Source organism: Platalea leucorodia, assembly GCF_965183815.1.
Source record: "Platalea leucorodia genome assembly, chromosome: 4".
In the NCBI taxonomy this organism is placed as follows: domain Eukaryota; kingdom Metazoa; phylum Chordata; class Aves; order Pelecaniformes; family Threskiornithidae; genus Platalea; species Platalea leucorodia.
In genome coordinates this window covers 74,071,169-74,099,134 of record NC_138826.1, presented here as the reverse complement: position 1 = coordinate 74,099,134, position 27,966 = coordinate 74,071,169, and the positions used below count along the sequence as shown (strand labels likewise).

At 45.7% G+C, this 27,966-nt stretch overlaps 5 protein-coding genes across 12 annotated transcripts in view; 4 read left to right on the top strand and 1 right to left on the bottom strand.

The window, feature by feature from the left end:
* Nucleotides 1-1,281: 1,281 nt before the first annotated feature.
* On the top strand, nucleotides 1,282-7,544 carry MGP (matrix Gla protein). Its single transcript, XM_082311095.1, has 5 exons — nucleotides 1,282-1,343; nucleotides 4,027-4,177; nucleotides 4,972-5,007; nucleotides 6,201-6,276; nucleotides 7,167-7,544. Exons 2-5 carry the CDS (start codon nucleotides 4,117-4,119, stop codon nucleotides 7,303-7,305), a joined length of 312 nt encoding a protein of 103 aa, XP_082167221.1. The 5' UTR covers nucleotides 1,282-1,343; nucleotides 4,027-4,116; the 3' UTR covers nucleotides 7,306-7,544.
* A 2,797-nt stretch (nucleotides 7,545-10,341) lies between these two features.
* On the top strand, nucleotides 10,342-17,221 carry LOC309588578 (osteocalcin-like). Its single transcript, XM_082308043.1, has 4 exons — nucleotides 10,342-10,456; nucleotides 12,180-12,215; nucleotides 14,231-14,300; nucleotides 15,853-17,221. The coding sequence occupies exons 1-4, from the start codon at nucleotides 10,390-10,392 to the stop codon at nucleotides 15,980-15,982; spliced, it is 303 nt and encodes a 100-aa protein (XP_082164169.1). The 5' UTR covers nucleotides 10,342-10,389; the 3' UTR covers nucleotides 15,983-17,221.
* A 2,041-nt stretch (nucleotides 17,222-19,262) lies between these two features.
* On the top strand, nucleotides 19,263-22,871 carry ART4 (ADP-ribosyltransferase 4 (inactive) (Dombrock blood group)). Its single transcript, XM_082310062.1, has 3 exons — nucleotides 19,263-19,748; nucleotides 21,069-21,795; nucleotides 22,583-22,871. Exons 1-3 carry the CDS (start codon nucleotides 19,665-19,667, stop codon nucleotides 22,675-22,677), a joined length of 906 nt encoding a protein of 301 aa, XP_082166188.1. The 5' UTR covers nucleotides 19,263-19,664; the 3' UTR covers nucleotides 22,678-22,871.
* Nucleotides 22,728-27,966, top strand: part of SMCO3 (single-pass membrane protein with coiled-coil domains 3) — an 8,079-nt gene continuing 2,840 nt past the window's right edge. For 6 of the 8 annotated variants that reach the window (XM_082310066.1, XM_082310064.1, XM_082310068.1 and 3 more), the window contains exons 1-2: nucleotides 22,728-22,864; nucleotides 27,389-27,682. The gene's annotated coding sequence lies outside the window, so the exon portion shown is untranslated. The remainder of the gene's footprint in view (nucleotides 22,865-27,388; nucleotides 27,683-27,966) is intronic. The other 2 variants (XM_082310070.1, XM_082310072.1) reach the window with 2 other exon arrangements.
* On the bottom strand, nucleotides 22,982-27,392 carry LOC309589655 (uncharacterized protein C12orf60 homolog). The gene has a single exon (XM_082310063.1). The coding sequence runs from the start codon at nucleotides 25,245-25,247 to the stop codon at nucleotides 24,450-24,452; it is 798 nt and encodes a 265-aa protein (XP_082166189.1). The 5' UTR covers nucleotides 25,248-27,392; the 3' UTR covers nucleotides 22,982-24,449.

Below are 27,966 nucleotides of genomic sequence, written 5' to 3'. Positions count from 1 at the left end.
ACATGTAACATGGTACCTTGTTGCCACAGGTAGGTCTGAACTTTCCCCAAACTCATCAAGCACTGTAGGAGCTAAAGATCCCACCCTTGGACAGGAGCCCCTCACTGTTCTTTGGGAACCAGGCAAAAGTACATAGATCAAAAACACATGTGTTAGCCGTAAGGTGACAAGGTGTCCTATAAAAGTGCAGCAAATCCCACCTCTGTCCCAATCATTTGGTCATTCTTTAAGTCCACCGTTATGCTATCATTTTCATTTTGCAACCAAGGCTGTAAGTCAGGCCATACTTGATCTTTTCTTGGACCAGACAAGCTACACTCATCAGCTGTTTGGTTAGTGAACAGATGTGATGGGTTTTCTTTCTTAACCTCCTGAGCCACTGGTTCTGCAGCTGGTCATCCCCTCCATCTCACCTCTGCTGAGCTCAGTCCCTCAGGCTGTGCCTACCCTTATTTAAGGATGGGACCTGCCAGCACCCATGCTGAGCATGCACCAGGCGTGGATCTCTGCTGAGCAAGGGAGCACTGCTGTGGGTTGCTACTTGCATGGATTCAGCATCCCAGCATGGTGCACGTGTGCTCTTGGCTCAGGTGCAGGCAGGGCCAGAAGCCCGATAGCCCAGTCCAGCAAGCACATGTCCTGGGTTGTCTGATGTGTTGTCCAGCACTGTTGTGGGTCTGGTGTGAGCAGCGAGGGTGCATCTCAGTTTGCGTAAGCCAGCTCTTTGCCTCATACAGTTTGTCACTTTTGGAGGTTTCAGAGCTGCCTCCAAAAGCAGACACCTTTGTTATGTGAATTTTCAGTCTGACATTAGCCTGCCATTAGGAGGGGGAATCAGACAGTTGCAAAAGAAGCATGAAAAGGAGATGGGTGAAGGCTCCTGGCCTCCTGCTCCCCATGGAAGAGCAGGTGCCCTGGCCAGCAGTGCATCTCTAGTTAGAGCACGGCCAGGGAAGGAGGGGGTGCAAGAGGGGGGATCTTGCTGCAAAGGGGAAGACTGGAGCTTGTCCTCAGACCTCTGTGCATCCACTGCTCCTGGGCACAGAAAGGCAGCCTGGATGTGGCTGTGCCCCCACTAGCCCCTGGTGTCTGTTCTGGCTCTCTCCTCTCCCTCTTGGCTCAGTTCCTTGAGGCTGTTGGTTTCCTGGCTGTGGGCAGAAGGTGTTTTTGACGGAGAAGGTGGTAGCCTGGGGGTGGATCGAGAGTGGGAGACAGAAGAGGGGAGGAGTCACTGATCAATGCTAATAAATAAAAGGCCCCTCTTCTTCAGTCCAGGGTCCAGGACGCTGGGAGAGCTGCCCCCTCAGACAAGAGCTGCAGGCTGGCGGGGAAGTGACGGCTTAGTGAGTATGCAGGGACCGCTTTGCTTTTCCTGGACGGCTGCTTGTTATTAATGCCTTGCTGGTGCTTCACAGCTGCAAAATGTTAGGAGTCGTTGTTATGGCATGCATAACGTTGTGATTCTCCACTTCAGCAGGAGACAGGTCAGAGGACTGCTTTTCTGATTTCCCCTTTATTTGGGGTACTGCGGAGATTTCCCCGGCATTTGCGGGCAATTCATCTTAGCTCCTCTTTCTGTTTCTAATCAGTGGATGATGCTAGAAAGCAAGGGGATTTGGGCTCACTGTGCTGTGTGGTGTGTTACCTCTGGGGTAGCCCACTGATACTGGGGAGGGGAGATGTGTGCTGGAGAAGTATGGAGTGCAGGGGGAGTAGAAAGGAGATGTACTTTTGCAAGGGAAAGTGTTCCTCGAAGGAGATTTGTTGGTATAGGGCTGTGTAGCTGGCATGTTCATTCATCCCCTGGAAAATGCATTGCCTTTGTGGTGAAAAATTGAACATTTGGGTTAAAGTGGTGGTTGTGGCTCTTCTCCTGTGGCTGATGGCAGGGGATGCTCCAGGCATTCTGGGATCAGAATCATCTGAAATAGGAGCAGAGTCTTCCAGGGAGCAGAGTGCTCTGCCCTGAGTGAAGACAGATAAATAAAGAGGGTTTGGCTGGAAAGCATGTTGGAGTTTCCCACTGTGCAGCCTCACCTTCATTCCAAAGTACTCCCAGCATCTTCCTCTCTGTGCCCCACTGCTTTCCCACTGGGCTCTCTCCTCCAGCCTCGCCCTCAAGCCTCCTTTTCTTGGCAGCTCCCATGAGCTCCCAGAGTGTACAAGACATTCAGGAAACCTATAAAATCCACATTCAGTGCTAACTCCAAAACCGTGGGCTCTAAGGAATGCAAACAATCCCAGAGCAGAGAATTCCCTTAAAGAGACCAGAGTGGCAGGGCATGGAGAGACAGCAGAAAAGTCTCAGTTCTCCTTCTGACCTTGTGTCTATAGCAGACTTCTGGCTTTTGCCCCAGCACAACCTAGTTTTCCTCCTTATCTCAGGCTAAGCACTGAATGGGCAGGATGTGGATGGTTTGGGGGGCATTGATGGTGCAGGACTGAGCCCCTCTCTGTATGGGGTGGGATAATGGGGAAGAAAAGCAATTCTTTCTCTTTGGTCTGAAGTTGAAGGCCTTGCTCAGTTTCTCTCCCAGAGACCATAGGCTTCAGGCAAGGGCCATGTGTTTGGCATTGAAAGGGTAAGTTGTAAAGCCCAGAGTAATCTTGTTCCATCAAAGTTTCACTCCCCTTTGGGGAAGTGTTAGTCTCTGGCTGGCTGCCCCTGTAGTTCTTGGCTGTTTCACCTGCAGTGTGGCTCCCCAGACCAGCCTCTGCAGGTGACAACAGTGACAACACCACACTGGCTTGGGGGAATGGCCTGCATCCAGAGTGCACTCAGTCTGCACCCTGTCAGTGAGAAATCCCAATGCCTGCATGTACACATGGACAAAACAGGCAGTCACCATGGCTTGCATCAGACATAACAATGGTTACTGTACCCTAGGCTCATCCCCAGGCAGTGTGCATGGTCCCAGCCCCACCACTGCCATGCGGGAGGGCTGGCAGGCACTGGGTACCCACCTTCCCTCACTGTCTTGCCTCTAGAAAACTACTCCCCTTTGCTTTTCACCCAGCAGGGATGGCCATCTCTGTAACTCCTTCTTTCTTCTTTCACTCCTTCCTACTGTACCACAGAGCTGAAGAGGGGAACACCCCATCTTTTGTCCATTGTTGCTGTCCATGACATTCGTCCTAGACAAGCTCTTTGGGTGCTAGAAGGTGAGGTAATGATCCCAGAGACTGCGGGCCTGGGAGATTCATCCCAGCTGAAAAGCCTTGCATTGACATCTGACTTTGGTGCTGAGTGGGGCAAGGACTGCTAGTGCTAGACCAGAGAGGCAGCAGTCCTGAGAAATATGGTTACCTCTGCCTTCACCAAGATGTCCCTTGGGCTGGAAGAGCAGTGTAGGGTCAGAACCACAGTGAGGACCTGCAGAGTTCTGGCTGCTGCTGTCATCTCAATGCAAAAATCATGACCCCTCCAGCAGAAGGGATTCTTCTAGGTTGCTGCTTGTCACTCCTGGAGCAGTAAAGGAGTGGGGAGGGGGAGTAGGGCTGGATTCCTCCTCTGATGATTGGCAGGCTGGGACTGCAGCAGGGGCCAGCTGGAGGGAGTGGGGCCGAGTGGGGACGGAGTGTTTGAAGCCTCATTCTCCATGTCTCTGTCAGCAAAGCTGACAGAACAGTCTGGGCTGGGTGTATCCAGACAGAGGTGAGGGCAAAGAGGGCAGATCAGAGGAAAAATTAGAAAGGCAAACATTTACATTTGGGATCAGCACACACCTCTCCCTCCGGGCCCCTGGCAGCCCCTGAAATTCCTTCCACTTGCACAGGCCAGCTTTTTCTGAGTGTGGAGTGCTAGTGACATGCTTGCCTGTGAATTATGGCCCCCAGCCCTGAACTGGGAGAGGAAGGGGTCATGCCCCCTCCTTCCTGACACCTGATTTAATCTGCTAATAGAAGATGTTTTATAATTGCTCCATAAAGAGTATGTACCAGCCAGCTGTCGCCTTCCCCAGGCTCTTTCATGGGCCCCCACCTGGCTCTGTTTTCACAATAAACATTCAACTACTAATTTTGCAGGCAGCCCAGGATCTCCAGCTGCCCTCAGTGGGAAGAGAGCAAGACACAGCCAGAGAGACAGAGTGAGAGATTCCTCCCTGCACTGGCACAATGCGCAGTCTCATCATCCTTATGCTGCTGGCTGTCTTGGTGATGGCTGCTACTTGCTATGGTAGGTGACCTTTTTTACGGGGTAGAGTGGTAACTCCAAACCTGCAGACATCTTTGGGTCTGTTCAAATGTGTTTTATTCAATTTTGTGTCTTCTTTCCCCTTAGTTTGATCTCTTGCCTGCTTTTCTGCCCTTGTGTCAGACCATCCTAGCCCTGATCCAGAGCCGTCAGCTTCAGTTGTTGTGATTTGTGGTCCAGGATGCCTCAGCCCCTTCCTCTCTGTTCCAGCTCACCTTGCAGGCTGCTCCTCTTTCTGCCCCTCTGTTATCTGGACTACAATAAGAGTTCTTATTCTTAATTCTTTCTTGTTAATGGGGAGATTTCCCTTTCTCCTTTTGTAATATCAGCCCCCTTTTCCTGTCAGGCACACAGTTCCATACTGATGAAATTAAGATGCTGTTTCATGAAAGAGTCAAGCACATATCACTGTGCTAATCCTTTTCCTAAGCACACATGCAGGCTTTGAAGGTAAGCAGGTATCATATCCACTGCAGTGTCAGGAACATGAAGGTGACGAGCTATGCTTGAGAATCACACATTGGAAGACCAAGCACAAGCCTTGAAGTCCTGTCTAAAACACCAACTTGCTCCATTCTAAACTCCTGAACACCCTAAACTCCTCATATAAATGCTAGGTCATGCCACGGATCCCTTTCTCTTCCTTTTAAACAGGTGCCTTAAAACCTGGCTTCTCTGATTTCTGTGTGCTTATTCTACTGATTTCTGGTGTGTGAAAGACTGTGAATCCCATCAATACAGTGTCTTACCACATGTTTTACTCTTTCTTTCCCCAGAGTCCCATGAGAGCATGGAATCCCATGAGTATCTCTGTAAGAGACTGCTTTACTATTTTCTTGAATTTAAAGTGTGCTACAGACATCTCCAAGACCATTTCCTTGTACTTTATTGTGGAGATTAAATAGGCAGAACCACTCAGCCTAGGGAAATTGAATTTACTGGGTGATGGAGTTGCAGGATGAATAGGAAGAGAGTTAAAAAAAGACTTCACGTGTTTGGGCACAAGTGCATACCAATTTGTTTTGCAAAGAATATAATGAGAATTGGAAAACAAAGAATCACGAACTTAGCCCCCTGCTGCATCCACCTAAAACAGGTTAAGTTACACTAGAAAAGGACATTGCTCAAAAGCTCTGTGATGAGCACAGAAAGAGGTACTGCAGAAGTGATGTACTGCAGTGACATGATTTGTACTTCCCCAAGGACAGGGAGAGCCTTACTCCCAGCACCTTGGAAGAAGCAGGTGGGATGTGCGGGCAGGAGCGATCCTTGGTCTGGAAGAGAGAGTTAGTGTCACAGGAGAAGCACGAAAGGGTGGAGAGTCTCACCATGAAACAAGCAATAACCTGGACAGGGTAGAAAACAGATGGTTTGAAACTAAAAGGAAATTAGACCATCTGGGAGAAAGACTTCACAAAACAGCTGGTCAGAAGCACAAAGGCACATGTGGGAGCCAATGCCAAAGACAACCACAGACTCCTGAACTCTGCAATAGGACTGTGATATTTCTCAAAAAAGGACAGAAGGAACCTTCAGGCACCTCAGTCCAAAACTGCCACGCAGGCTGCTCAGTGACTGCCTAACCTTGGAGGCAGATAGACTTACTCAGGCCCTTCCTGTTTTTACCTACAATTTCACGATTCTACAATTCTACTGAGCATGCCCAGACCTCCCATGGTCTGCACAGCTTGGCACCTACCTCTTGGCAAAGCTCTGCTCATTCAGAGGGGCTGTGGCAGCAAAATCACAGTAGCTTTACCCTGGGTGGCTTGAGTAACAGCAAAGCTAGAGCAGCATGTGCACCTCCATACAGGCTGCACAAGCCAGAGGGAGAGCCTGTGCATGAAACAATGGGGTGGACAGCAGGGGATAGTAGAAGGGCTTAGGTTTCACTGTGCCTGGGAGGGCGGACAAGGAGGCTGTTATAAATGTGGACGCTAGCTTTTGTTGAAATCCGGCCTTGAAAAAGTGTCTATCTACTCTGAACAACCCCTTGCCTTCTCAGATCCCTTCATCAACAGGCGAAGAGCCAATGACTTCATACAAGCTGACACGAGACTAGAAGCCATCTCTCAGGAGAGGTATGTTATGGCCTCAGGATGCTGAGGATGGGAGTGGGGAGAGGTCTCTCCTTGCCAGACACAGGCTGGTACCAGGGGAGGGAGGAAGCCATGGTGGCTTCTGAGAAGCCTCAGCCCCTCCCTTAGTGTGATGTGCCTGTGAAGTCCCCAACCCTGGGAGAAGACAGAACTCAGACAGCAGAGAGCAAGTCCTTGCATTTGAGGACATGTCATGTGCTGGGAGGGCTCTGCTTAATTTGCCTGAAGGAAACACCAAGAGAAGGAGAGGGAATCAGTGTGGGATGGCCAGAAAGGAAGCTCAGTTTGAGATCTTGTTCTAGTCCTCAGCTCTCATGCAGAATTTGCATGACCTTTTCTAAATCACAGGGCCATCTGAGGGCCTCCTTGCCTCCTCTACAAAAAGCAGATATGTGCAGTTTCATGCCTCATGCAGGGCTTGTGAAAATAAAGGCTGAAGCACAGAAATCATCTCCAAGCAAGGCATCAAGGCAAACCTTCTCTGCAGTACCAGCTGGCCCCTTTGCAGGATGTTTCAGGTCTTTGTTCCATGCGTGGCTTTGGGGAAGAGCAGAAGAGCTGAAGGCAGCAGGGTGGGGGGGATGCAGAGGGAGAACTCTTCCTCAGGTTGAGGCAGGAGCCATCCCCCTCTCCCCACCGCTGTACTTAGCCCTGAAATAAAAGGTTATCTGGGGAGGCAAAACACTCCTTTATAGTCACATCACTCCTCTGGGTACAGTGAACACAGAAGCTTGTATGCTAACATCTTGGTAGCTGGCTGATGGAATCTGGTGATGGACCCTTAATTCTGGTGGGGGATTATGCGGCAGGAAAGGGCTGTAGACAGATATTTAAGATGGCAGCACTTACCACTCATCTCTCTGCTTTTACAGGATCAGGGAGCGTAATAAGGCGCCCCAGGAACGTCAGAGGGAGATCTGTGAGGACTACTACCCCTGTGAACTGTATGCTTTTCGCCATGGCTATGCTGCTGCTTACAGGCACTATTTTGGGAGGAGGAGGACTAAGTAAAGGATGATCTGTCCCCACCCTGGGGCCTGGAGCCCAGGGTATCCTCCCAAAAAATGCAATGGCTCTGAAACATATTCAGTTGCTTGTGTCCCTGTATGTTATCCTGCCTGCTGCTTCTCTCCCATGTAGCCATGGATTCCTACACTGTGTTAATTAGCGCTGAGCTGATGTAGCAGAGATCAGAGAGAGTTCAGGATGTGGGTGTTTACTATGCAATAAATTGCTGGTTTGATACTATCTTCTCATGAGTCACAGTATTTTGGGGAGGGGTGCAATTTTCCATGAAGAAACTGAGTACATTTATCATAAAATCTGGTGCGGATTACAGAAAAAAGTCACTACCCTGCAATCACACAAGTTTGAAAGGATCTACAATGTTTTTGTTCCAGGGTCTACAAGGGGCTTCTTTTAGAGTTCACTGGCAAATTTCAGTTCTCAGTCTTAAGACATCTTAAAATGGCATGGTGTTCAGAAAGCAGGGTGAGATGAACTTTTTGACAGTGAAATCTATAATATCTTTCCTCAGTTGGGGAAACAAAATTCAGAAGGTGCCTGTTTAATCTTAAAAACAAAGTTAGGGCAAGAGTTAGTGACAGAAACAGCCTGTAAATTGCATCTTGTCTATCCAGCTATGCTCAGGTCCTGATGTAGGGTGCTCTTGTAGAAAGGAGTGTGTGGTTGGGACTTCACGCATTTCCTTTTGGAATCCCCTTTCATGCCCTTACTTCCACTTGAAAAGATTCTGATAGTGCTAGAAAGCTGAAGAAATCAAAGGTGAAGAGGGGCTCCAGGTGGTAAATAAAACATAAAAGAAACCCAGTGTTTGGGGTTAAGTCCAACTTTGTTCACCTAGAACAATTTTATTTTACTGTTCATAACTCATTTGAAATCAAGATGTGGCCTGACCCTGTGCACAGGCTGCTGAACGCCTCCTGGCCCATTGAGGAGTGAGCGTGACTCTGTCGGGCTGTCACTAGCAGCGGCACCAGGGCACCTCGCAGAGCCTGTCCCCAGGCCAAGAAGCACCAGTGCTGACATGCCCAAGAATTCAATACTGCTCCGGGCTGCTCAGCAGCCACAGCAGCTTGGAGACCCCTTGGTGTGGGGTGTGCAGGAGACATAACATCTTCTATCTCAGCTCAGCAGAGCTGGTTTCAATATTCACATCTGCAGGCTTCCACAGGCACCTGCAAATTATAGAAGTGGGAAAGATTCATGGCACGCTATCAAAGGCTATGAGGTATAAACTGTCAAATTGCTGACTACTCTGTGAAATTAAGTCTAGAGCCAAATCTACCTGCCATGTTAGAAATATGCATCTTCTTGCAAAATATGCTTCAAGGCTTTGCCAGCTTTGAAGATGAACTTCTGGAAAGAAATGTGATTTATTTATTGAAAACACATCTGATAGGAAACTCCACCCTGACAGTTGCAGAATTTTTGTCCAAAGGAAAAAGTGAACGATGGTAAATGAGTTTAAGGAAAAAAAGCCATACGGATTAGGTATATTTGCACCCACACTTGTTCTGCATGTTCCCAAGTAGGTGAATCTTATGCACATGAACCAGGGCAAAACTTTCATACCCTAAAGTCAACAAGTCTGCAGTGTCTGCGTTTGACTTGACACTGTGACACTACCACAATGGAAGGCACAGGGCTAGTGCTGTCTGAGTCTGTGTCCAGAAATATCTGGTGATTCCAGCCTCTGGTTTACCAGTATAAATAATGAATAATACCAGAGATTTCTGTGGGATTTCGTTAGTGTAAGCAATAACCAAACATGTTTAAGAGACTACATGCTGGTTAGAAAGCTTGGGAAAAGTTGGGAAGAGAAGTAAAGCTGTTTGGATTACTAGAATTGTATATTTTTATTCTTTCAAGTTTTCTTTTGAAAGCATAAATTTCCTGGAATACCTATTATTTTTAGATATTTGTTTATTTTTAAACTGTTTCTCTTTAAGATACTTTTGCTGGAAGTTGTTGGATTATATGTTCAGTCTTTCCTGGACTGTAGAAGAGTTAAACTTTTTTTTTTTTAAAAAAATCCCGAAATTTATCTAAGCTAAAAGACACTGTTTCTAGGGATTGGCACAATCCCTAATGGCTCTGACTGCCCTTTGGAGCCTTTTAGGCTTTAATTCTGTAACCCTTGGAAGTCTCCCCCACATGTGGGGCCGTAGAGGACTGGATGTGAGGTGGAGGAAAATGTGATCCATGTGCTGTGTTTGGGACATGGCTTTGGGAACTTGGCTGGTGGGTTTGGGGAGTATGGGGTTATTGGTAGACAGGCTGTAGAAGAGCCCATGCAGGGCTTTTGACATACCAAGCAACCACAGCTACTCAAGTCCTGAAGAATCAAACACTTTTGGAGTTTCAAGGTTTATTTGATTTTTAGACAAGAGAAGCCAAACTAACAGCCTCCATACTAGGAAGATTTCTAGGAATCAAAAAGAAAGACACACCCCACACCCCACACCCCCCCCAACTAACTACCAAAGATCGCAACAGTGTAAAAATCTCAAGTCTCCAGAATGGTTTGGTGAAACTGCCTGAAGTGAAAATCTACTGTGTGTTTGCCCTATGCAAACTGTTTCATGGGTTTCTTTACTTTCAGGGGAATGGGTCAGGGTGAGGTCGGGGAAAAGGGTCACCATTGAGTTCAGTCTCGTTTGATTTTCCACATGAGAGAGCTCCATCACATGAAAGAAGCTGCTCTACTTCAGGGTGTGCTGGTCTCTCCTCTGGCTTTCCATCCAGAAGCCGAATGACTTTCATGTTTATAATAAAACTGATTTTCTTATCCAGTTGTTTTTCTTCAACAGTCCCATTCAAAACCTCAGATAAAATATTCTGTAAATGCCACGAGTCCTCAGATGGATGTCAAAATAGCTTCCAGGACCCTATATCTCCTGGCCCAAAGGACGGGCTTTGTTTTGGAGCTCAGACACAGGAACACAAGCCAGAGCCCTGATCTCTCCAGGCGATCACAGGATATAAACTGCTGCCCGAAAGCAAGCTCTGGAGAACTTTACTAACCTCCAGTAAAGCTCTGAGCCTTGGGGGACTAGCGCAGCCAAAGAAGACATGAGGAGTCTGCTGGCACCGCTGATCGTGACTCTGGCGCTGGCAGCGCTCTGCTGTTGTGAGAAAGGTAAGGGGACGTCTTCCCAGGAAGGCTCCCGGGAGCGCTGCTCAACCCTGCAGCTTGCCGCCAGCCTCCCTTTGGTCTGGGAGAGACGCACAGCTTCGGGGGGAGGAGGTGCACTGCTGGTCATTGCACAACTTCAGATCTCTGTCTGAGAGAGACAATCATGGATGAGAGAGGGCTCAGAGACAGACAGCCTCATCTCTTGCATTTAGCATTTAGGTGAACTGGCAAAGGTATGCTGGATATGAGCAGGGGGTGTTAGCCAAGAGAATTGAGCTGCAGGCAGAGTTGTGTCGACCACAAGGAGAGGGATTTTGTACCTGCCAGCCCTGGAATGCTGTAGGATCATAGAGATAGGCACTGAGTCAAGCCTACACCTGCTGAGAAACATGGGATGTGGAGAACTTCTGGAGGGAGAAAAGCTCCTACCAGTGGTTAAAAAAAAGGGAGTTGTCCCATTGAAATAAGAGCATATCACATTTGAAGGTGATTTAGCCATGGTAACTTTATGATCAAGAGACAGTAATGTAGAGGCAGGTCTATAGTTGATGGAGAGGGAAGGGGGAAAAGATCAGGAAAACAAGTGTTTTCCCTTTACAGCAGGAAAAGAGAAACTGAGCAGGAGAGCGCCCTGTTGTTTCTTGTATTATCCCATTCAGAGTTAAATTTCATTCAGTCCTTGGCATCAGATATGTCATGACTTAATACTGGCAAATATATTTTGTTTGATCTGTCAGTGTCTCTCTCACTTTTTCTCTCTTGAGTATATATATCTGGTTTTTTTCAGTCATTATTATTATTCCACATTGCTTAATGGCCTTGGAGTAACTTCTAATTTATGTTTTTTTAAATCCAAGGAATGTATACATAGCTTAAAAATAAAAGTACACATAACCCTTTTCACATAAAGTTTTTGTTTAGGCACAGTTGTTATTTTTTTGGTCTCTAAAGTTCTCCTGCTGCCCATAAATAGACTTACGCCAAATACCTGGTGACTTGGGTGGAACTGACATTGTTGAAGAAAAATGTGGTGAAATAGTGGAAGCAAAAAATTGTGAAATAGGGAGATTAGGAGACCTATAATTTCTCTTAGAGGATGCCTTCCTTAGGTGTTTGCAGGGAACATTAAGGATTAAGGATTATGACTAGGACTGAACACAGCAACACAGTGTGTAAATTCCACTTGGAAGGGCTGGTGAGCTAGGTACCTCAACCCTGAGCCACAAAGCTGTGAGGATAGAGTTGTTCCCAATTTTTGGCCATTTTCCTTCCCTATCCATAGTTTGTGATTTCTCCTTAGAGTTAAGGAAACGTCTCTTTCCAAAGATAGAGGAAATGCTCAGCTATCTTCAGGTTCTCTCCAAGTTTGGGGTTTTGCTCAAATGGTCCCCTAGCTCTAGCTGTCCCTGCTCTTAGCAAGAGTGGGGAGGTAGAAGGAGGAAGGTTTTTGTCCAGCTTCCACAGTGTTTATATGGTTATTGTGTCATTTAATCTGGCTCAGAGGAAGTTGAAATTAAAAAAAATTAAGGCATAATGGGTGAATTTTGCTGTGGTGAAGGAGTCTATCCCTAAATGGTGGGTGTTAATAAAACCTTTTTTGGGGAGGAACAGATTTTCTGGGAAACAAGGGGAGCTGGATCCACCCAGTAGGCAGAGGGATTCAGTTAGAGTGGAGCAGAGGAGGAGGACTCACAAGCAAACTCCTCTCTGTCTGTCTGTCTTCCAGATCCCAAAGACCCCTCCGGATCTCCCAGTGCTGCCAGTGAGTATATCATTGTGACCGATGCTCAGATCCATTCTCCTGCATCTACTTCCCCTTTTCCCTTTGATAGGTTCAAGGGATGAACAAGAACCATGCCGAGTCACTCTGGCTGCTCCCTTTTTGCTCCCTCAGCACTGCAGTCCCTTAGGTGCAGGAGCACCTGCAGCAAACAGAGGGATTGCCTTTCACGGCCATGGGGACAGGAGACGCCAGGGAGGTCAGCCTCCCTGCACCGGCAGCCTAGCATCACTCCAGGTGTGCTAGTGACATAACCTGCATCTCCACAACCCTTGAGCAGCCCCCAGGCAAGACATGAGTCCTGCAGGTTGTTAGCAGATGGATGCATCTGCCCTCTGTGAAACAGGGTCATGTGAGTGGAGCAACACGGGCAGTCTGCCGGCTTCTCTGAGCTGGCTTCAGAGACCTATCCAAAGTGACTGCTGCGTCCCCAGACTGTTAAGGGAGGAGAACCTGCCCCAGGGCCTCCAGGCACTTGTCTTTTGGATCTGCTGAGCAGCCAGTCTGGTGTGCAGGATCACAGAGCAGAAAGGTTTGGTGCCACAGGGCAACAGGCTGTGACATTCCTGCCAGATCCCACAACCTGGAGAGCCTGAAAGTGAGCACCTTCCTTGGCTGCTCCTGAGGGCTGCAGTCCCTCCTCTGTCAGGTTGCCTGGGACATGGGGATTTGCACACCTTGGGATGTCCACAGCTTTTGCAGCAAGCTGATCCTGGCAGAAGTCTGTATGGAAAATGCCCCTTGTTCTTCCCTGTCTCCTTTCTCACACCTTAAAGGATAACATTGCTGCTGAGGATCATGAAAGCTCGTATTTCTCCAGTGAGCCAATGCAAACACAGATTGGAAAAGAGAAAAAAATGCAAAGAGTGTTTAGGGAAAGGTGGTGATTTCTGACAGCTCATTAATTGGCAGTTTCTGTGTAGTCAGTATTTTGATCCAGACTAAACCCCAGCTTGCTAGAGAGGGGGCATCTCTCACCTGCCAAAAAGAAACACGATCAAACACCCCATGATGATGAAGAAAGGGCACAAATGCCACCGTCTCCCCAGAGACAGAGGTCTTAGAAACTGTGTTCCCCCAGTGACACAGACAGTTTGCCAGTTTCTCTGCTGAAACGTGTATTGGTGTGCAGCTCCCTGTGTTGCTGGTGTGCCGGCATCCATGCACACCTCTGCTGGTGCAGGTCTGTCCCATGGAGCGAGGCTGTGCTGTGCTGAGCCCTGGCTGGGAGTCGGGGGCAAAGTGTCTCTGCCTGCTGTTTGTGGGGTGCTCCACAGCACCCTGGTGTTTGCACAACCACAAATCCAAAGGAACAAATAAGCAACTCTGCTGACACAGTGTGTTAGTGGAGACCAGGGCTCTGCTGTCATGACAGAAAGATCTCTCATGTTCTCCAGGTGCCTGAACATCAGGATCTTTGCACCTACTGAGTGTATGTTTTCCTGGGTGATGTTTAACTCTCATTATTTTATACCCTTCACCTTTCATGGAACTCTGCACATGTGAGCATTGGTATTTCCATGTGCCACCTGTTGCTTGTGGCTCATTAGAGGCATTTTAAGGCCTAGTGGCTGGTATCTCACATCACTCTCAGTCTGAGTCAAAATATAGAAAGGAAGCCAAGACCCTGAAGTGGGCCAGGGAGACAGGGTGCCATTCCCTTTATTTTCTCTTTATTTGTATTTTATGCTGTCGTGACTTTGCCTTCTGCATATTTGTTGTGGACTCAGATCATGCTGTGTGATAAGGGAATAGAGTTTACGGCAGAAAAGGCCCTTGCTTCATGTAGATGTGCAGGTTGGAGTGAGGAAGGAGCCCAGCTGTTGGGCTTTGAGTGGACAGTGGGGTGGGGACTGATGAACAGGCAATTAGGATTGGCCATGACAATCATCTGCTTTTGAAGAGAGTAGACTGTCCCTTTTCAGAGGTTAGACTGGTCTTTGTTTTCCACAGACCATGGCCCTGCATCTCTAACCTGCTGTGTTCTTTCTTGGTAGGCATCAAGATTGAAAAGGAAGTTGCCAATGCCTTTGTGAAGAGGCACAAGAGGTCCAGCCTGTATGAATGGTAACAACTGAGGAGTCAGGCTGAGAGCTGGACTCTGGACCTGTTCTGAAGAGGGGGTGGGAAGGCAACAGGACATGACAAGGCATTAATTTGTTGTACATTTATGTTATTACCTTCATGTGTAGAAGCAAAAAAGTCGTAGGAGACACTCATTGATAGATAAATGGTTCTTTTTTTTCATAAATATCCTTTTGAGAGCTCATAGTTGGACTCTATTATTCCTCCCAGGAAGACAGTACTAGCTGTCTGGGCTAGCCATGGGGACAGCAGGATACAAGTTAGAAGCTGCTCTAACCTGCAGGGTCATCAGAGCCGATTTCCAGGATAATGAGCATCACAGAGCCTTGGACATTGCCTCTGGCTCCCTACAAAGGAAGCACAGCTCTGTTGCAGGGATGAGGCCAGATCAGATTGTCTGTTCTTTCTGAAGCTGTAGAACCTACATCCATTTGTGCAGAAATCCTAGGCATGAAGATGTGCAGAAATCCTAGCTATAAACATTTGGAGAAATTTGAGGTCACCCAAGAATGTTATTAATGCATTTTCTGGAAGAGTTTGTTAAGCCATTGTCTCATGTAGGCCTGTGCAAAAATAATTTTTATTCAATCCATCTTTGGACTAGAAGGATAATGTTGTTTTCAGATAATAGAAGATTGGGAGGCCCCATCTGTAGAGGAGAGGATCAGAGTATTGTAGCAGAGGAACTGGCTGATGTTGAAACCTGCAGTGATTAAAAACCAGATGAAATTCAGAAGTAGCAACTGTATGGACTGTATGGACTACCCCCTTGCAGGTGGTGCATCGTAAAAGTAGCTTCTGCTGTAAGCATTAATTGGTAAGGACTGAGGTAGATAGACAGCTCAGTGTATTATTTGATCACGAGGTAAGGTTAGTCTGGAAATATGGATGCAACAAATGGAATTCAAGGGTGCTGCAGGGTTTTTCCAATACAGAAATAAAGAAATTCATGAGATACTGGTGGGACTTCTCCTGTAGCAGGAAAGATTAACCAAACCTGGAATAGGAGTTGAGAAGTACATCCAGAGTGTGTAGCTGGGCCTAGAAGATTTGGGCTTGCTTAGCCTGGCAAAACAAAAGCTGAGCGGGGATAGTATTGCTGTCAACAACAGAAGTGAGGATGATGAGAGGAAACTCCTTAAGCTAAAGGAAGATAGTGGCTAGCGGGAAAGTGAGCAAATAAAGGTAAGCAGCAAATCATTAAATAAAAAAATAAAAAAAACCAACAACAACAACAAAGATTCCTGGGTAGCTGGGGAATGGGGCTGGGGACAAAAAAAACCCCTGCCTGCTTCTGTAGTCTCCTTTGCTGATAAAACCTCAAGAGCAATTGCTTTAAGTTGGGTTCAATTCCAACTTTTTCCAGCATTAACGACGTAGTCCTGTGTAAGCAGATGTTTAATTCACCATGAGAAGTCCCCTGTTGGGGCACCCTGGGGAATCACTCTTCTCGCGTTAGTATCACGGGTGTGAAACCTCTCCAACTGCATCGACTGAATCTGCAGAATGGCATCTCTCTCTTTGTCTACTCCAGGTACCTTGAGTATTACAAAAGTCCAATGGAGCAGATGCATGAGCGTTGTGAAAACTACCCCCCCTGTGACTATCTCTCTGACCAAATAGGATTTTCCATGGCCTACAACCGTTTCTTTGGGAGATACTAAGGATGGGACGGTCACTTTGTTCATTTTGCTTGGGGCCGCTCTGAACCCCCCAGGAGAAAGAAGGTTGTGGGTGGGAAGGAGGGAAGAAAAGCATCTAGATTGGGGGCTTCTTCAGAATACCAAGGCAATAATTATCCCACCTGTTGAGCTTGCATTAGCTTTCTGCCTTTCACCAAAAATCTTTCTCTTCAGTTGTCTTTTGTGGTATTTTGAGCTTCACCAGAAATGATTGAGAAGACTCTGTCTTACCCCCTTCCATTTGAATCCCCAGGATACAATAGGTGAAAAAATTGTGACCCCTCTCAAGAAAATCAATGTATATCTTAGGAACATAACAAGAAGTTTTATCGTCTTCTGCAAAATTCATGAGGATTATAGAAGGAGAATGTCAGAACATGTGTAAGTGTAATGGATCTGATCCTGGGATACGCACTGGGAAGAAGGTGGAACAGCTGCCTCCTGGTAGAATGACTAGGAAAGTTCAGTATTTTCAGGTAGAATAGTCACCCTAAATATGTGCCAATGTAGGATCATTTTGCAAGGATAGAATTGTGGAAATACTATTACATAGCCAGAAATCAGTTTCTGGTACACTTTTCTGATTATTCTGTCACAAAACTTGCCTGTTGTTGCCTGTGCAACAACAGATAAATCGCCAAAGGTGTGTTTGAGGAGTCCTTTTAGATGAGCCCTTCCATTTGTATGCTGCATTCAATGACTGTCTGTAAAAAGTAACTCGTAAATCTCTTGTTATTCTTGTTACAGTTCATTTCTGGTGAAACTGAATATACCTGAGCAGAACAAAAAAATAATCTGTTCCTCTCTGATGCTTTAGTATTTATGCTTGAAACTAAAAGTGTCTAAACAGCTCCAAAAAAAAAGCAAACAAGCAAGCAAAAAGCAATAAACTTTATGAAATAAACAAAAAGAAAATTGGTTCAAGGATGGATTGAAGTTGGGTCAGCATTTAGTTTATTCAGGGCAGCTTGTACCTCTCTCATAGATAGATATATATATAAAGTGTGTGTTTTTATATACATATACTCTTCCCTCTGCACTACTTCATTCTGTCCCCTTGTATGAATATCATACCTTCACAACTTTCTGTACAGCCTCCCTTGATGTTATCTGTTCTGCTTCCCTGAGAGGCAGATGGCAGATCCTGTCTCAAAGGACAAGGACTTCTGACCCTCAGGAGACTGAGAAAGATCGAATCTCTCTGGTCGCGTGTAAGCTGGTGCAGCCATTCTCAGCTGCTGACTGCAATAAATACTGCTTATGTAAAGCAGGTTGTTGTGCTGCTTCTTTCTGTTCCTCTGTACAACCTTTATCTGTGGTTAGGGATGTCTAGAAGGTAAAGCCTGCTCCTATGAACCCTGAAGAGCAGGATGCAGGTGTGTGAGGCTTCCTTCTCCCCTCCTATGCTCCAGTGTGAATCAGAAGTGACTACACTGAAATTCAGGTCACGATCCCAGTACACCGCGACAGTGAGGGAGAGGACGGCCATGCTTTTCCTGATTCACCATCTACCGAGTTCAGCATTTCCATGAAAGACCTTGCCCTGAAGTAAGGACATGCAATAAGTCCACAGAGATGGCTGCCAGTGTGCGTGTGAACATCTCATTTGGCAAGCTGCTATGACTTGCACCAGCTATGCCGACCTTGGCCAAGGAGAACACAGTTAATAAGTCCCTCTGCTTGTCTTGGTCAAACACCTGAGACTGGTTCCTCTATTGGCATAAACTGATGGGGCTTCACTGCTCACAGCAAAACTCTCCTCTGAACGCCATCTAGTAAAAATGAACAAAGTGCTCATTGAAAGCCGTGAAAATTTTGCTGGGAAAAACACTAGTGAGATCAGTGAAATCCTAATATCTGCTGTACTAATAAGTTAGGGGTTTTGTTGTTGTCGTATCGTTTTGTTTGCTTAAAAAAAAAAAAAAATCAAGCTTCCTGTCTATATTTGCATCTTTCTGTTAGTTTTGTATTTTTCTCTTCCTTTCGGTAAAAGTTTTTTCTGAGAAGTTACACACAAAGGCCTTGATCATGTCATCTGCTCTGTGTCACCAGATCTCTATTTGGGCTGAAGTCACTACGGCCTTTGGGGAGCTGACTGCACAAATCAGATTATAAATTTACTGCTGCAATGGAGGAGCTCGGTTTTCCCCGGTCAATGCCGATTTAAGTACCAGTACAAATCCTCTGCTGCCATCTTATGGCCATTGTATTTATCGCCATGCGATAAATAGCACGCTACATTGCTTTTGAAGCATCTGAAAATGTAAATCCAGTGGGCTTTCTTCCTCATTCACTTCATCCTACAACATACATTAAGAGGCCAGAAGGGAAAAATAGGCAAGAGACATAATCTGCAACTGGATTATATGCAGCTGAATTGACATTCTGGTGGGGCTGTTTATCCTGATTGCCAAGTTCCTGCTGGAGCCTCTCACAGTTTAGCTCCTTTTTATCTCTACATGAGCAGGTGAGGAGATGCCTCTGAATAAATTCACAACCCCTTCTCTGGACTCACTTTTAGCAGTCGAAGAACTGTTTTCTGAAATACAGTCCAAGATAATAGAACAATTCCAAGAAGAAGTAGATAGGCTGCATTTATCACTTTGCATCATCCTTTGTGTCATTACCTTGTATCACCAGTGGCTGCAGATACTGTCAGCAGCATCATCTGGTGCAGTGCTATAGATCACTTTGAAAGCAACCCAGTATGAGACCTTTATGTCATCTTTCACCCTATTTCAGCAATATTCAGCAAGTGTTCTCTGTCCACAGAATCCAAGCAGCTGCACAAACATCTCTTTTCTCAGGGAATCACACCATGTCTGCAGGTACCCCCCCTCACTCAGCCTATCACTAGCAAGCAATGGAAATGGACTTCACTTCTCTGTAGTCAGAACGTGGCCCTAACTCCTCCTTTTGGCTCTTTTTCTGTGCAGAAGAGTTATCAGAGACCATGGGGCTTCACAGGTCAGTAACTCACTGCCATTATTTGGAAGGCTGAGTGGAAAGCAACTACTAGAAAGGGGTTAGTCTCAGTATAGAATCTGTATTTGCACACTCATTTTGAGTGTACCCAATGTAAACAGTTCAACAAGGTGCCACTCTGCAGTGGTGTAAGGGTAGGATTGGCAGCATATTATTAGAAACCAGGGGGAGCTAAGGAGGAGAAGGACAGTTACGTTATCTCTGCTTCCAGATGGGATCCCAACCTACCCTGCATTTCTGTGTTGGCTTTATCAGAGCTCTGCACTTGTTTAAAAGGGTTTTTTAAGTTCTTGACCAGGGAGTGCTCTCCACCTCATCCTGACACATCAATCCTCAGGAGAGAACTGCCTTAGACTTCTCCAAGCCAGAGTTTTCTTCCTTTTTGCAAGAACAAGAACACTGGATACCTTGGAATTAAGAGCACTATCAAGGTGAAGGACATCTACACCAGCTGGAGTTGGCGCAATCAGATCCTTCCTTATGGATTGTGGGCACACTTCTACCAGTAAATTGTCTGTTTGGTTTGATTAACAACCTCTGAATTGCTGTAAGAATCTGGTGAATGATCTTTGGTTGAAGAATCATCACCAAAACCTGAGTTCAAATTACAAACTGCAGAATTTTCCAGTTCAAGAAACAAGGGAAAGAAACAAATGTAAAAGACCTCTGCTTGAGCTCAATGTTCTTTACAGTGTCTTGGGTGGACTGTAAGATGCCAGTGCTGCTGGCCAGCCTTCTGTTGCTGATCTCCTTGCAAAGGCTGGTAAGAGGGGGTAAACATTGCTCTTTATTTGAAATGGTGAAATTTCTCATCCTACTAAAATAAACCTTTTTATTTCTTTTTTTTTTTTTTTTTTTCTTTTTCATTTGAAACATGTTCTTTAAGGAGCTCTGGGTTCAGCTTAAACTCTTCTGCTTTCAGTTGGTCTGTTCCATTTCTTACCTGTCTTAATTCCTTTTAACTACTTGGCTGGAAATTTCCTCTCATTTGGAGCCAGATGGTTTCCCAGGGTGTGTTTGTGAGAAGATCTCATGGAATTGTTCTTCTCATTTTCCAGCCTGTCTCAGTTGAGGCTCTGAAAAAAGCAGTGTGTTGTTGGATAGGACAGTGACAATATTGCTCTATTATTTGTGACTGCCTTTTAGCTTTCTCTCAAAGCGATTATGGTATTACGCAGAAATAAACTGAATCCCTGTATAGTTTATGGGCCAGTGTAACTTCAGAGGCTAATAAAGGTATCAATTTGGTTATGTGTCTAGGCTGAATATTTAAGATGAAGTGAATATCTACTTGTAGAATTCAACTATCAACTGACTACCGTACTTGACTAGTCTATTAGGAGATCAAAAAGCAAAAAGAACAATGTCATAACTCACACCATTTCTTAGGTCTTATTACACAAGGTTTTTATTAATTAGAAATGCTAGAAACAGATAATTAGTGTGCCATTTCATAGAGGTTAGTTTCCTGTTATGGCACCCATTTGTGTAAATCTCTACTAATGTGTTTAACGTTTATTTACATGACAAGCCCAGCTGGCCTCACTAAGACAAACTGGATAAACAAAAGTTTTGGCACAGTGCTACTATATTGTAGTACTGAACATCATTCTCTGGAGCGAAAACATGTCCAAGAGGTATGACAAGATAGGAAGAAGAAATTCACCCCTGAGATGTGTTCAGGCTGCACTGCCCTGAGCACATTGTTTTGCTTATTCTTTCTCTCTTCAAAACCACTTACTAATCATGAGCAGAATATTGAAATAAATGGACCATGGGTCTGTCCTGCAGGCTCTATACCCTCACCCTCTGAAGGGCAAACTCTCCTGAAGTTTTTAAAGCTACTGATCCACATAAATTAAGAATTCTGGCATCCTGGCTGGCATTTTCCCGAGGTGGGGCTTGGACAGTAACCTGAGGCTGCTCAGGAAGGTCTTGTCAAAGATGCCTACCTGCTGTGCTTGCTCTGCCAATAATGACAAAGAGGCAAGAAGATGGTAGGGAAAAACCTGGCTTGCATCCATAGAGATACACAAAAAGTTCACACTTCTGATGCTAATCTTCATTTGCTTTTATGTTGCAGGCTGTGTCCCACCTCATGATGGATATGGCTCTGCATTCCTTTGATGACCAGTATTTGGGGTGCAGAGAGCAGGTGATGGAAGAACTGGAGCGAGGAGACTATTTCCAAAAGGAAATAGCTGCTAACAAGGACTATTTGAGTCTCTGGAAGAAAGCTCAGGAGGCTTTGTTAAAGAGCCCTGTAGGTCTCTTGAGGGAGATGCATGAGAGTCATGCCATAGTCCTCATGGCTTACACCATGAACTCCTCCTTCCACTCTCAGCTGAACTGGGCCACATCTACAGCAGGAACCTCTCCAGAGCACTACAGACACAATTTCAGTTTCAAATATTTTCACTTTTACCTCACGACTGCTATCCAGATAATGAAGCAATGGCAGAGCAGCAAGGAGAGCATGGGAAAACATAAGTGTTACCGAGTGCACAGGGGTGTAAAAGACTTATATATTGAGGCCATGGTAGGCAGCAGGGTGCGATTTGGCCGTTTCACCTCCACCTCCCGCCTCTGGAATGAAGCCCAGAAGTTTGGGAATGAAACTTTGTTCACAGTGACCACTTGCCTGGGAGCAGCTGTGCAAGGCTTTTCTTACTACACGTCGGAGAAGGAAGTCCTCATTCCCCCTTATGAGATATTTCTTGTCAAAAGGTTCTTTCGGACACAGCACGGTAACCGGCTGCATCTGCATTCTGTGGGGAACTACAGCAAGTACCACTGCCAGCTCGTGGAAGGTATGGTATATAGCCCTTCATGCAGGAGGGACGCAGGACAGTACCCCAAGCAGCCCTCACCAGCTGCACCTACACGGGGCCACGCTCAAGGCCAAATCTGTGGCTTGCCCACTATGTTCACCTACGAGGGCCACATGACCCAGTTTTCATCTGTTTGTCGTAAAACCTGGGAGCACCCCGCAGCTCACTAAAGATGAATGCACCTGATACACAGCAGGTCTCAGGGTTCTTTGCAGCCTCCATTTATCCCATCTGCCATTGCAAGGATGTCACAGGACATAAGCATTTGGGTCCCCAGCATTCCTACTGCAAGGGCAGATGAGATCTGCAGGCAGCTTGAATTCAGATATTTATTCTGGTGGCTTGCAAAGTTGCTACACTTCAAGCCTCAGGACAAAGCTATTGCTGCTTTAGTCATGTTCTCTCTCCTGTGGCAGAAGGGAGGAAAGGTATCCTTTGTCAAAGCACACACTGTGAGTGACCTGGCTACAGAGGTAACTATTCTGTGCTGGAAGACCTCACTGGGCCTGTTCCACAGCCCTGTCTTTCTGTGAGTCCACCACCAATACAGGACTCTCGCTTTTGTCTCTTTGAACAATAGTGTGTTAATGCAACTTTTGAGCACGAAACAATCATTCAGGAATGAGAGTTTGTGCCTGCACCTGAGCCAAAGTAGTAGGCAGACTTCAGGAAATGGCTCTTCTGGGCAAAGGCTGTGTTAGCAAGCGCAGGAAGCTTTAGGCAGCCAAAAGAGGTCTAAATGACTGCTCTCTTGACTTTCTTTCAGCTTCAAGAAGCAAGAACAGCGGTTCCGCTGCCCTCACCTCTGCTATTCTTCCTAGTGTAGTTGGAGTTTTCTTGTGCTTGTCCCGCAGCGACTGATTCTCTGGCTGCATCCAGATGTATACACTTGAATAGCGGGCAAGAAGAATGCACTGGAAATCAGTCTCTGGAGTTCCAGTTGTTACAGAAGGTTCAACCCTCCCTTTGCTTTCAGCTGCAGCTCTCCAGCTGAGACTGGAACATTCAGCCTGGTTCATCAAAACAGACATTCCCTGGACCCATTCAGGTAGGAGGGCAGCTATCTATGGCCTTTCTGAAGAGTAGGGCAGTGACACCCTTCACTGTAGGTAGCTTTCCCTCAGGCATTCAGGAAAGACACACATGGACTTTAGACTCTTTACAAATCTTAGTACCTTTATTTTTAGTGAGAGTTTGTCTTTAGGATGCGACAGGCACCATGGTGGTAAAGTCAAGTGGGTAACTGTGCAGCTTTGCATATCTCCTTTCAATGCAGGGTCCCAGGTGACAGTAAAGTCTGTGGCTGCTGCTGCATAGCGGTCTTTCCCTGCTGCATGACCCCATGCACCAAAGCCATAGCTCTCATTTCAAGCTGACTGTCTGCATCTCACACATGGGGGACAGAAGCATAAAGCTGCCTTGAGACATGAACTTAGCAGCAGAGGATCATGAGACTTGTGAGGCCTGTCTTCAGCTTTCATATTGGACTTTAGCATTTCTTCTGAAAAACTCAGGCAGATCCTGTGTTCATAACAGTCCTCTAGTGGCTGATGAATACATGCTGGTCATTTCACGCTGAAATGAAGGAGAGCCTGTGGAGCCCACTGCTGTCTTCATGGGTGTTGGATGTGACTGAAACTCATTCACCTGCCTTTCTACTTTGACGGTCTGCAATTCCCCTTTCCAACGTCTTGCTTGCTTCTTCACCCCTGGTCCCTCACCTCACTGACGCTAGCCCTGGGCTGAGGCTACAGTCAGAGAGGTTATCTCACTGGTCCAAGGAGACTAGTCATGGTGATTTAACTTTGCAATGGAGTCATCAAATAATTGAACTCAAACTCACTGACACATTTCACAAATCACCCCAGCTTTCAGTCACTCCTGATCTCGGCAAGAAGCTGGAGTTCTGCATTGACCATCCCCTGTCCAAAACAGTAAGCAACAAGTTAGCTATCCAAATGAGATCTGAATATGAGAGGACTGCATAAGCTGCCGATCAGCTAGTTAGTCAAAAATAAGAACAGCCAAAAGCACCTGTGTGAACTGCTTGACTCTCGGAGCAGCTCCATATAAGCTTGGTGCTGCCATTCCATTGGAAATCCTGTGGCAAGGAATGCAGAACTTAGGCACATGAGAAATATTAGCACTAGAAATGTAGGCACTTAAAGAATTTGGATGTCTTCAGGTTTTAGCAGATTAAATGGAGGAGTCTGAGGCTCAGCATCTTGTGTATCAGGTTTACATGTCTGTAGTGGCAGAGGCAGTCATCTAATCATCTAAAACCTAGTAACATGTTCTGTGAAACTGAACTACTGTCCCTGAAATCCTGAGATTGCTCAGGCAGCTAAACCAGATTTAATACACAACTATTTTACTGTTATCTTGGTTTCTATCTATATTTCATGTTACTTTCTTGCTGCTCTTGTTTTACCAGTGATTTCAAATAATAAGTTGTCAGAACTTGATTTTGACCCCTAAATGTTCAAAGATACTAAACCCAGATTTCAAAAAAGAATGAAAAGATTAGAAGCAGCTGTGGCAGAGACCTGTTTTATGTGTGTTCAAACATGCTTAAACTCTTTCCTATGTGAGAATTACAGGAATCGAGATGGATTTCTGACACATCTGCACACTTATGCCGGTTTCTGCTTATCTATTATTGCTGGGATGCAGGCTTCAACCATTTTAACGCAGGTCTGGAATCTTTCACAAGGTGGCTTCAGCACCCTGAAAGCCTCCTCTAAGTAGTCAGCTGCTATTTTCAGGCCTTTCTTTATGGATCTGTGTCCTCGAAGGATAGCCTGTAGGAAAAAAAGAAGTGAAGAGGAGGAGGGTAGAGAACGAAGCCTGAGCTGTTGTGACGTTCCACTTGAGGAGGAGCTGCCTTCTGTGGTACTTGGTGTCTCATTTTCTTGCAGCATCTTCACAATATCAGCATAGTCCATGAGAAGTTCTGATACTTGCAGGGATAAGGCAGGTGAACTCAATAACTGATGAACAGCAGACTCTACTGTGTCAGGGAAATTGTCATGTTTCAACATCACTGCAACGAGTACACCCATGATGCTTTCTACAACCCCCTTGTAATTCTCATAAAGTTCCTTTACTGCAGTGATCTTGTCCTGCAAGGAGGTGATGGGACCAGCAATCTTAGCATACAAACTGTGGCTGATGCTTTCCTGTACATCTTTGTCTTTTGTTTCCATGGTAGCTTGCATCTCTTTCAAAGCACTGACCAGGAACTGCAGATTCTCTTTAATGCTGAAGTTTTCTTTTACTGACATGATGGGGAAGTTGGTGCCAAGATGCTCATTGAGGAGTCGGAATATTGTGTTGGTTGAAGAGACATAGATGTACACTAAATCATACAGATTCTGGCAGGCCCTGACCAGCCTTTCTTTATCACTTTTAAAACCGAGGCGGGCTAACATTTCTGCAGTGGTATCTGACTCTGAAAAGCAAACAGAGGAAATCCAGAAGACACGGGGGAATAAAACTGGATATATTTTCAGGTAGAATGTTACATTTCTGAAACCAATATTACAAATTATCAAGCCAGCTGACCCGCGCTCCCCCAAGACATTACAGGTAGAAGAAAACACAGAAAAAGCTCTTTGTCAGCCTTTGCAGGGGTCTTACCAAGCAGGCCAGCAAAATATGGTGTAAACAGCTGCAAGTATCGTTACTCTTATGGCTGCAGGAAGTATGACCCTGACCTTCAACATGCAACCTGAAAAGCAATGGAAGTGCTGTAAGTGAATTATTCTTGCCTTTTGGTGTTTATTGGTAAATTTATGGGAGTCCTAGCAAACAATCTACTTTACATCATCCTTAGAACTATATTCCTTCAGTTTGTATATACTGGTGGGTCTACACAGAATTAAACTCGTATTCTAGGGATGGGGGAATAGACACAGCAAAGTCCAATGCATCAGACATACACATTCAAGAGGCAAAGCAATTGAAGGCTGAGTAATGCAATGTTTTGTCAGGCTACAGTCTCCTGTGAAGTGACCCATTATCTGTCAGTTCATACAGCGGCTAGATGTTGCAAGCATCCCTTGATAGGTGGAAGCACAAAACATTCTCCTTGCTTGGCCTCCCGTCTTGCTGCTGTTTTGACTATTAAGGAAGTTATGTCCTGCTTGCACCTAAGAGTTCTCCCAAGGCCAACTGCAGGCACAGTCCTGGGACAGCACATGGCTGAGGGACTGCTCCTGGTTTTGCTTTTGCTCGTGCCAGAGCCCTGGAAAGCCAGACTGGTTGCAGCAGACATGTTTCATCAGCTACTGCTATGGTTAGATGTGCAGTTAGATGTGTCCAAGCAGTTGCAACTTCTCATCCCACTGCATATTTTTAAAGACTTTTCTCTCACCGCTCAGCTCAACCCTCTGCCTCTTCCTCCTTTCCCTTCCCATGGCAAAAGCGATCTGAAATTGTGTGAAATGGCAAAATTGATTTTAGCCTCCACTGCTGTTCAGCCAGAGCTGGCTCGAGGGCTCCACACCTCTTCTTCCACTCTCACGGCATCAGAGGAGAGGATCTGGGAAATTGCAGCAAAGAAGGGTGACAGACACTGCAGATGAAGTCCTTCCCCCAAACTTAATAGGTCTGAAACAATAGCTATTATCTTCCCTAAAGACCTGGAGTAAAACAGGAATAAAACTGCTTGCTTATTGTGTAAATGATTTTCTGTCATGTTCCAAACGATAGAGTAGGGACTCTAGAAGAGTTTGCATCCACTGTAAACCCTGAGGACCTGAAAGCAGCTTCCAGGCTACAGAATATGACACAGAGGCAGTTGCCAGCCTGATGAATTCAATTCAGTCCAATATTGGAAAAAGTATTTCAGGACTACGTGGCATTCTCAGTTAATAACAGGAGTCACAACTAATTGACCATTGCGGAATAGTTAAACCATTAATGTTCTCTCTCAGCTCATCTTCTCATGCCTACAGCTCTGAAAACAAGGGGAGTTTGGTACTCTGGCTCTGGGTTGAATAGAATAGCTCAGCTTTCAGGGGAAAACAAGCTGGCAATTGCAGAGTACTCATTTTATGCTTGATCTTTTACTTTCACCTGAGAACTCAATCATTCTCTAGTGGGGAGGCATCATTCATGACCAGAGCCCATTGGGCAGCAGGTCCATCTTTCTAAGGATCAGAGCATGGAAGATGTCTAGCTTAGATGAAGCCAGAAGTACAAGCTTGTCTTGCTGAGACAGACAAAGCCTGTTTTCACTGTCTGTGGTATCTATTTTTCTATTTGTGTGGGACTGTTCAACTTTTCTTCCATAATTCGTAGGTGTACAAAACCATTCATGGCAACAACTCATTATTTCAAGGAACAGCTGCAAGCATTAGTGTTTATTGTTTATACTTATAAACAATAGAAATTTATAAATCCCAGTACTAAAACTAATCCTGTATCTACGAATGAAAGGCGCTGTCCTACGTGTTTTATGCTCTGACAACAGCAAGTAATACCATCCCCTTTCAGCCATGGCTGTAGGTACCTGTGATGGTACCTTTGTCGTAGGCAGAGGGATTCATGCTGTACCTGTTCTCTCCAGGAACAGGTGGCCTTTGGAGGACCTAACAATTGGGAACCAGCATGAAATAAACTGAAATGTGTTAAAATTGGAAGGAAGGGGAAAGGAGGAAGAAAATGAAACGAACCTGGGTAAACAGCACACAATAGAATTAATGACAAGCAGGCAGGCAACAGGACCCAGCTGAAGCCCAGGCTCTGGATCCCTAACTCATCACATGCTGCTGGAAACCACCAGAGGAACAGAGGGGAAAGAGGGTGAAGTCACTGTTCCGTACACATTCAACTGATTGCAGGAGCACTCAGACAAAATCAGGTAGGCAGTCTAAATGTTTAATTAAAAAAACTTCTGGAGAAAATCTCCCTGGAGCTGGAGAAATAGTCAGAAATATAGAAATGTATGTGGCCTGCCTAACTCTAGAAAGCAAATGTAAAAACTAGCAAAAGTGTTAATGTGAAGAGTAAGAAGTAATTTTAGCATTAAGAGACAAAATGTAGAGCAGTTATCGGAAGATGAAATAATCATGTGTAAAGAACAGATGCTAAAAGTCTCCTCCACACCTGTCTGGTAGGTAAAATGTTTGCTGAAGTTCCATTCCT

What these genes read in the sequence shown, in the direction of transcription:
- MGP (XM_082311095.1), top strand. Translation starts at nt 4,117, where the DNA reads ATGCGCAGTCTCATCATCCTTATGCTGCTGGCTGTCTTGGTGATGGCT. An exon ending in GATGGCTGCTACTTGCTATG is followed by an intron (nt 4,178 to 4,971) that starts GTAGGTGACCTT and finishes TTCTTTCCCCAG; the next exon opens with AGTCCCATGAGAGCATGGAA. An exon ending in GGAATCCCATGAGTATCTCT is followed by an intron (nt 5,008 to 6,200) that starts GTAAGAGACTGC and finishes TTGCCTTCTCAG; the next exon opens with ATCCCTTCATCAACAGGCGA.
- LOC309588578 (XM_082308043.1), top strand. Translation starts at nt 10,390, where the DNA reads ATGAGGAGTCTGCTGGCACCGCTGATCGTGACTCTGGCGCTGGCAGCG. An exon ending in CGGATCTCCCAGTGCTGCCA is followed by an intron (nt 12,216 to 14,230) that starts GTGAGTATATCA and finishes CTTTCTTGGTAG; the next exon opens with GCATCAAGATTGAAAAGGAA. An exon ending in AGGTCCAGCCTGTATGAATG is followed by an intron (nt 14,301 to 15,852) that starts GTAACAACTGAG and finishes TGTCTACTCCAG; the next exon opens with GTACCTTGAGTATTACAAAA.
- ART4 (XM_082310062.1), top strand. Translation starts at nt 19,665, where the DNA reads ATGTTCTTTACAGTGTCTTGGGTGGACTGTAAGATGCCAGTGCTGCTG. An exon ending in TGATCTCCTTGCAAAGGCTG is followed by an intron (nt 19,749 to 21,068) that starts GTAAGAGGGGGT and finishes TTTATGTTGCAG; the next exon opens with GCTGTGTCCCACCTCATGAT. An exon ending in CCACTGCCAGCTCGTGGAAG is followed by an intron (nt 21,796 to 22,582) that starts GTATGGTATATA and finishes ACTTTCTTTCAG; the next exon opens with CTTCAAGAAGCAAGAACAGC.
- LOC309589655 (XM_082310063.1), bottom strand. Translation starts at nt 25,247, where the DNA reads ATGTTAGCCCGCCTCGGTTTTAAAAGTGATAAAGAAAGGCTGGTCAGG.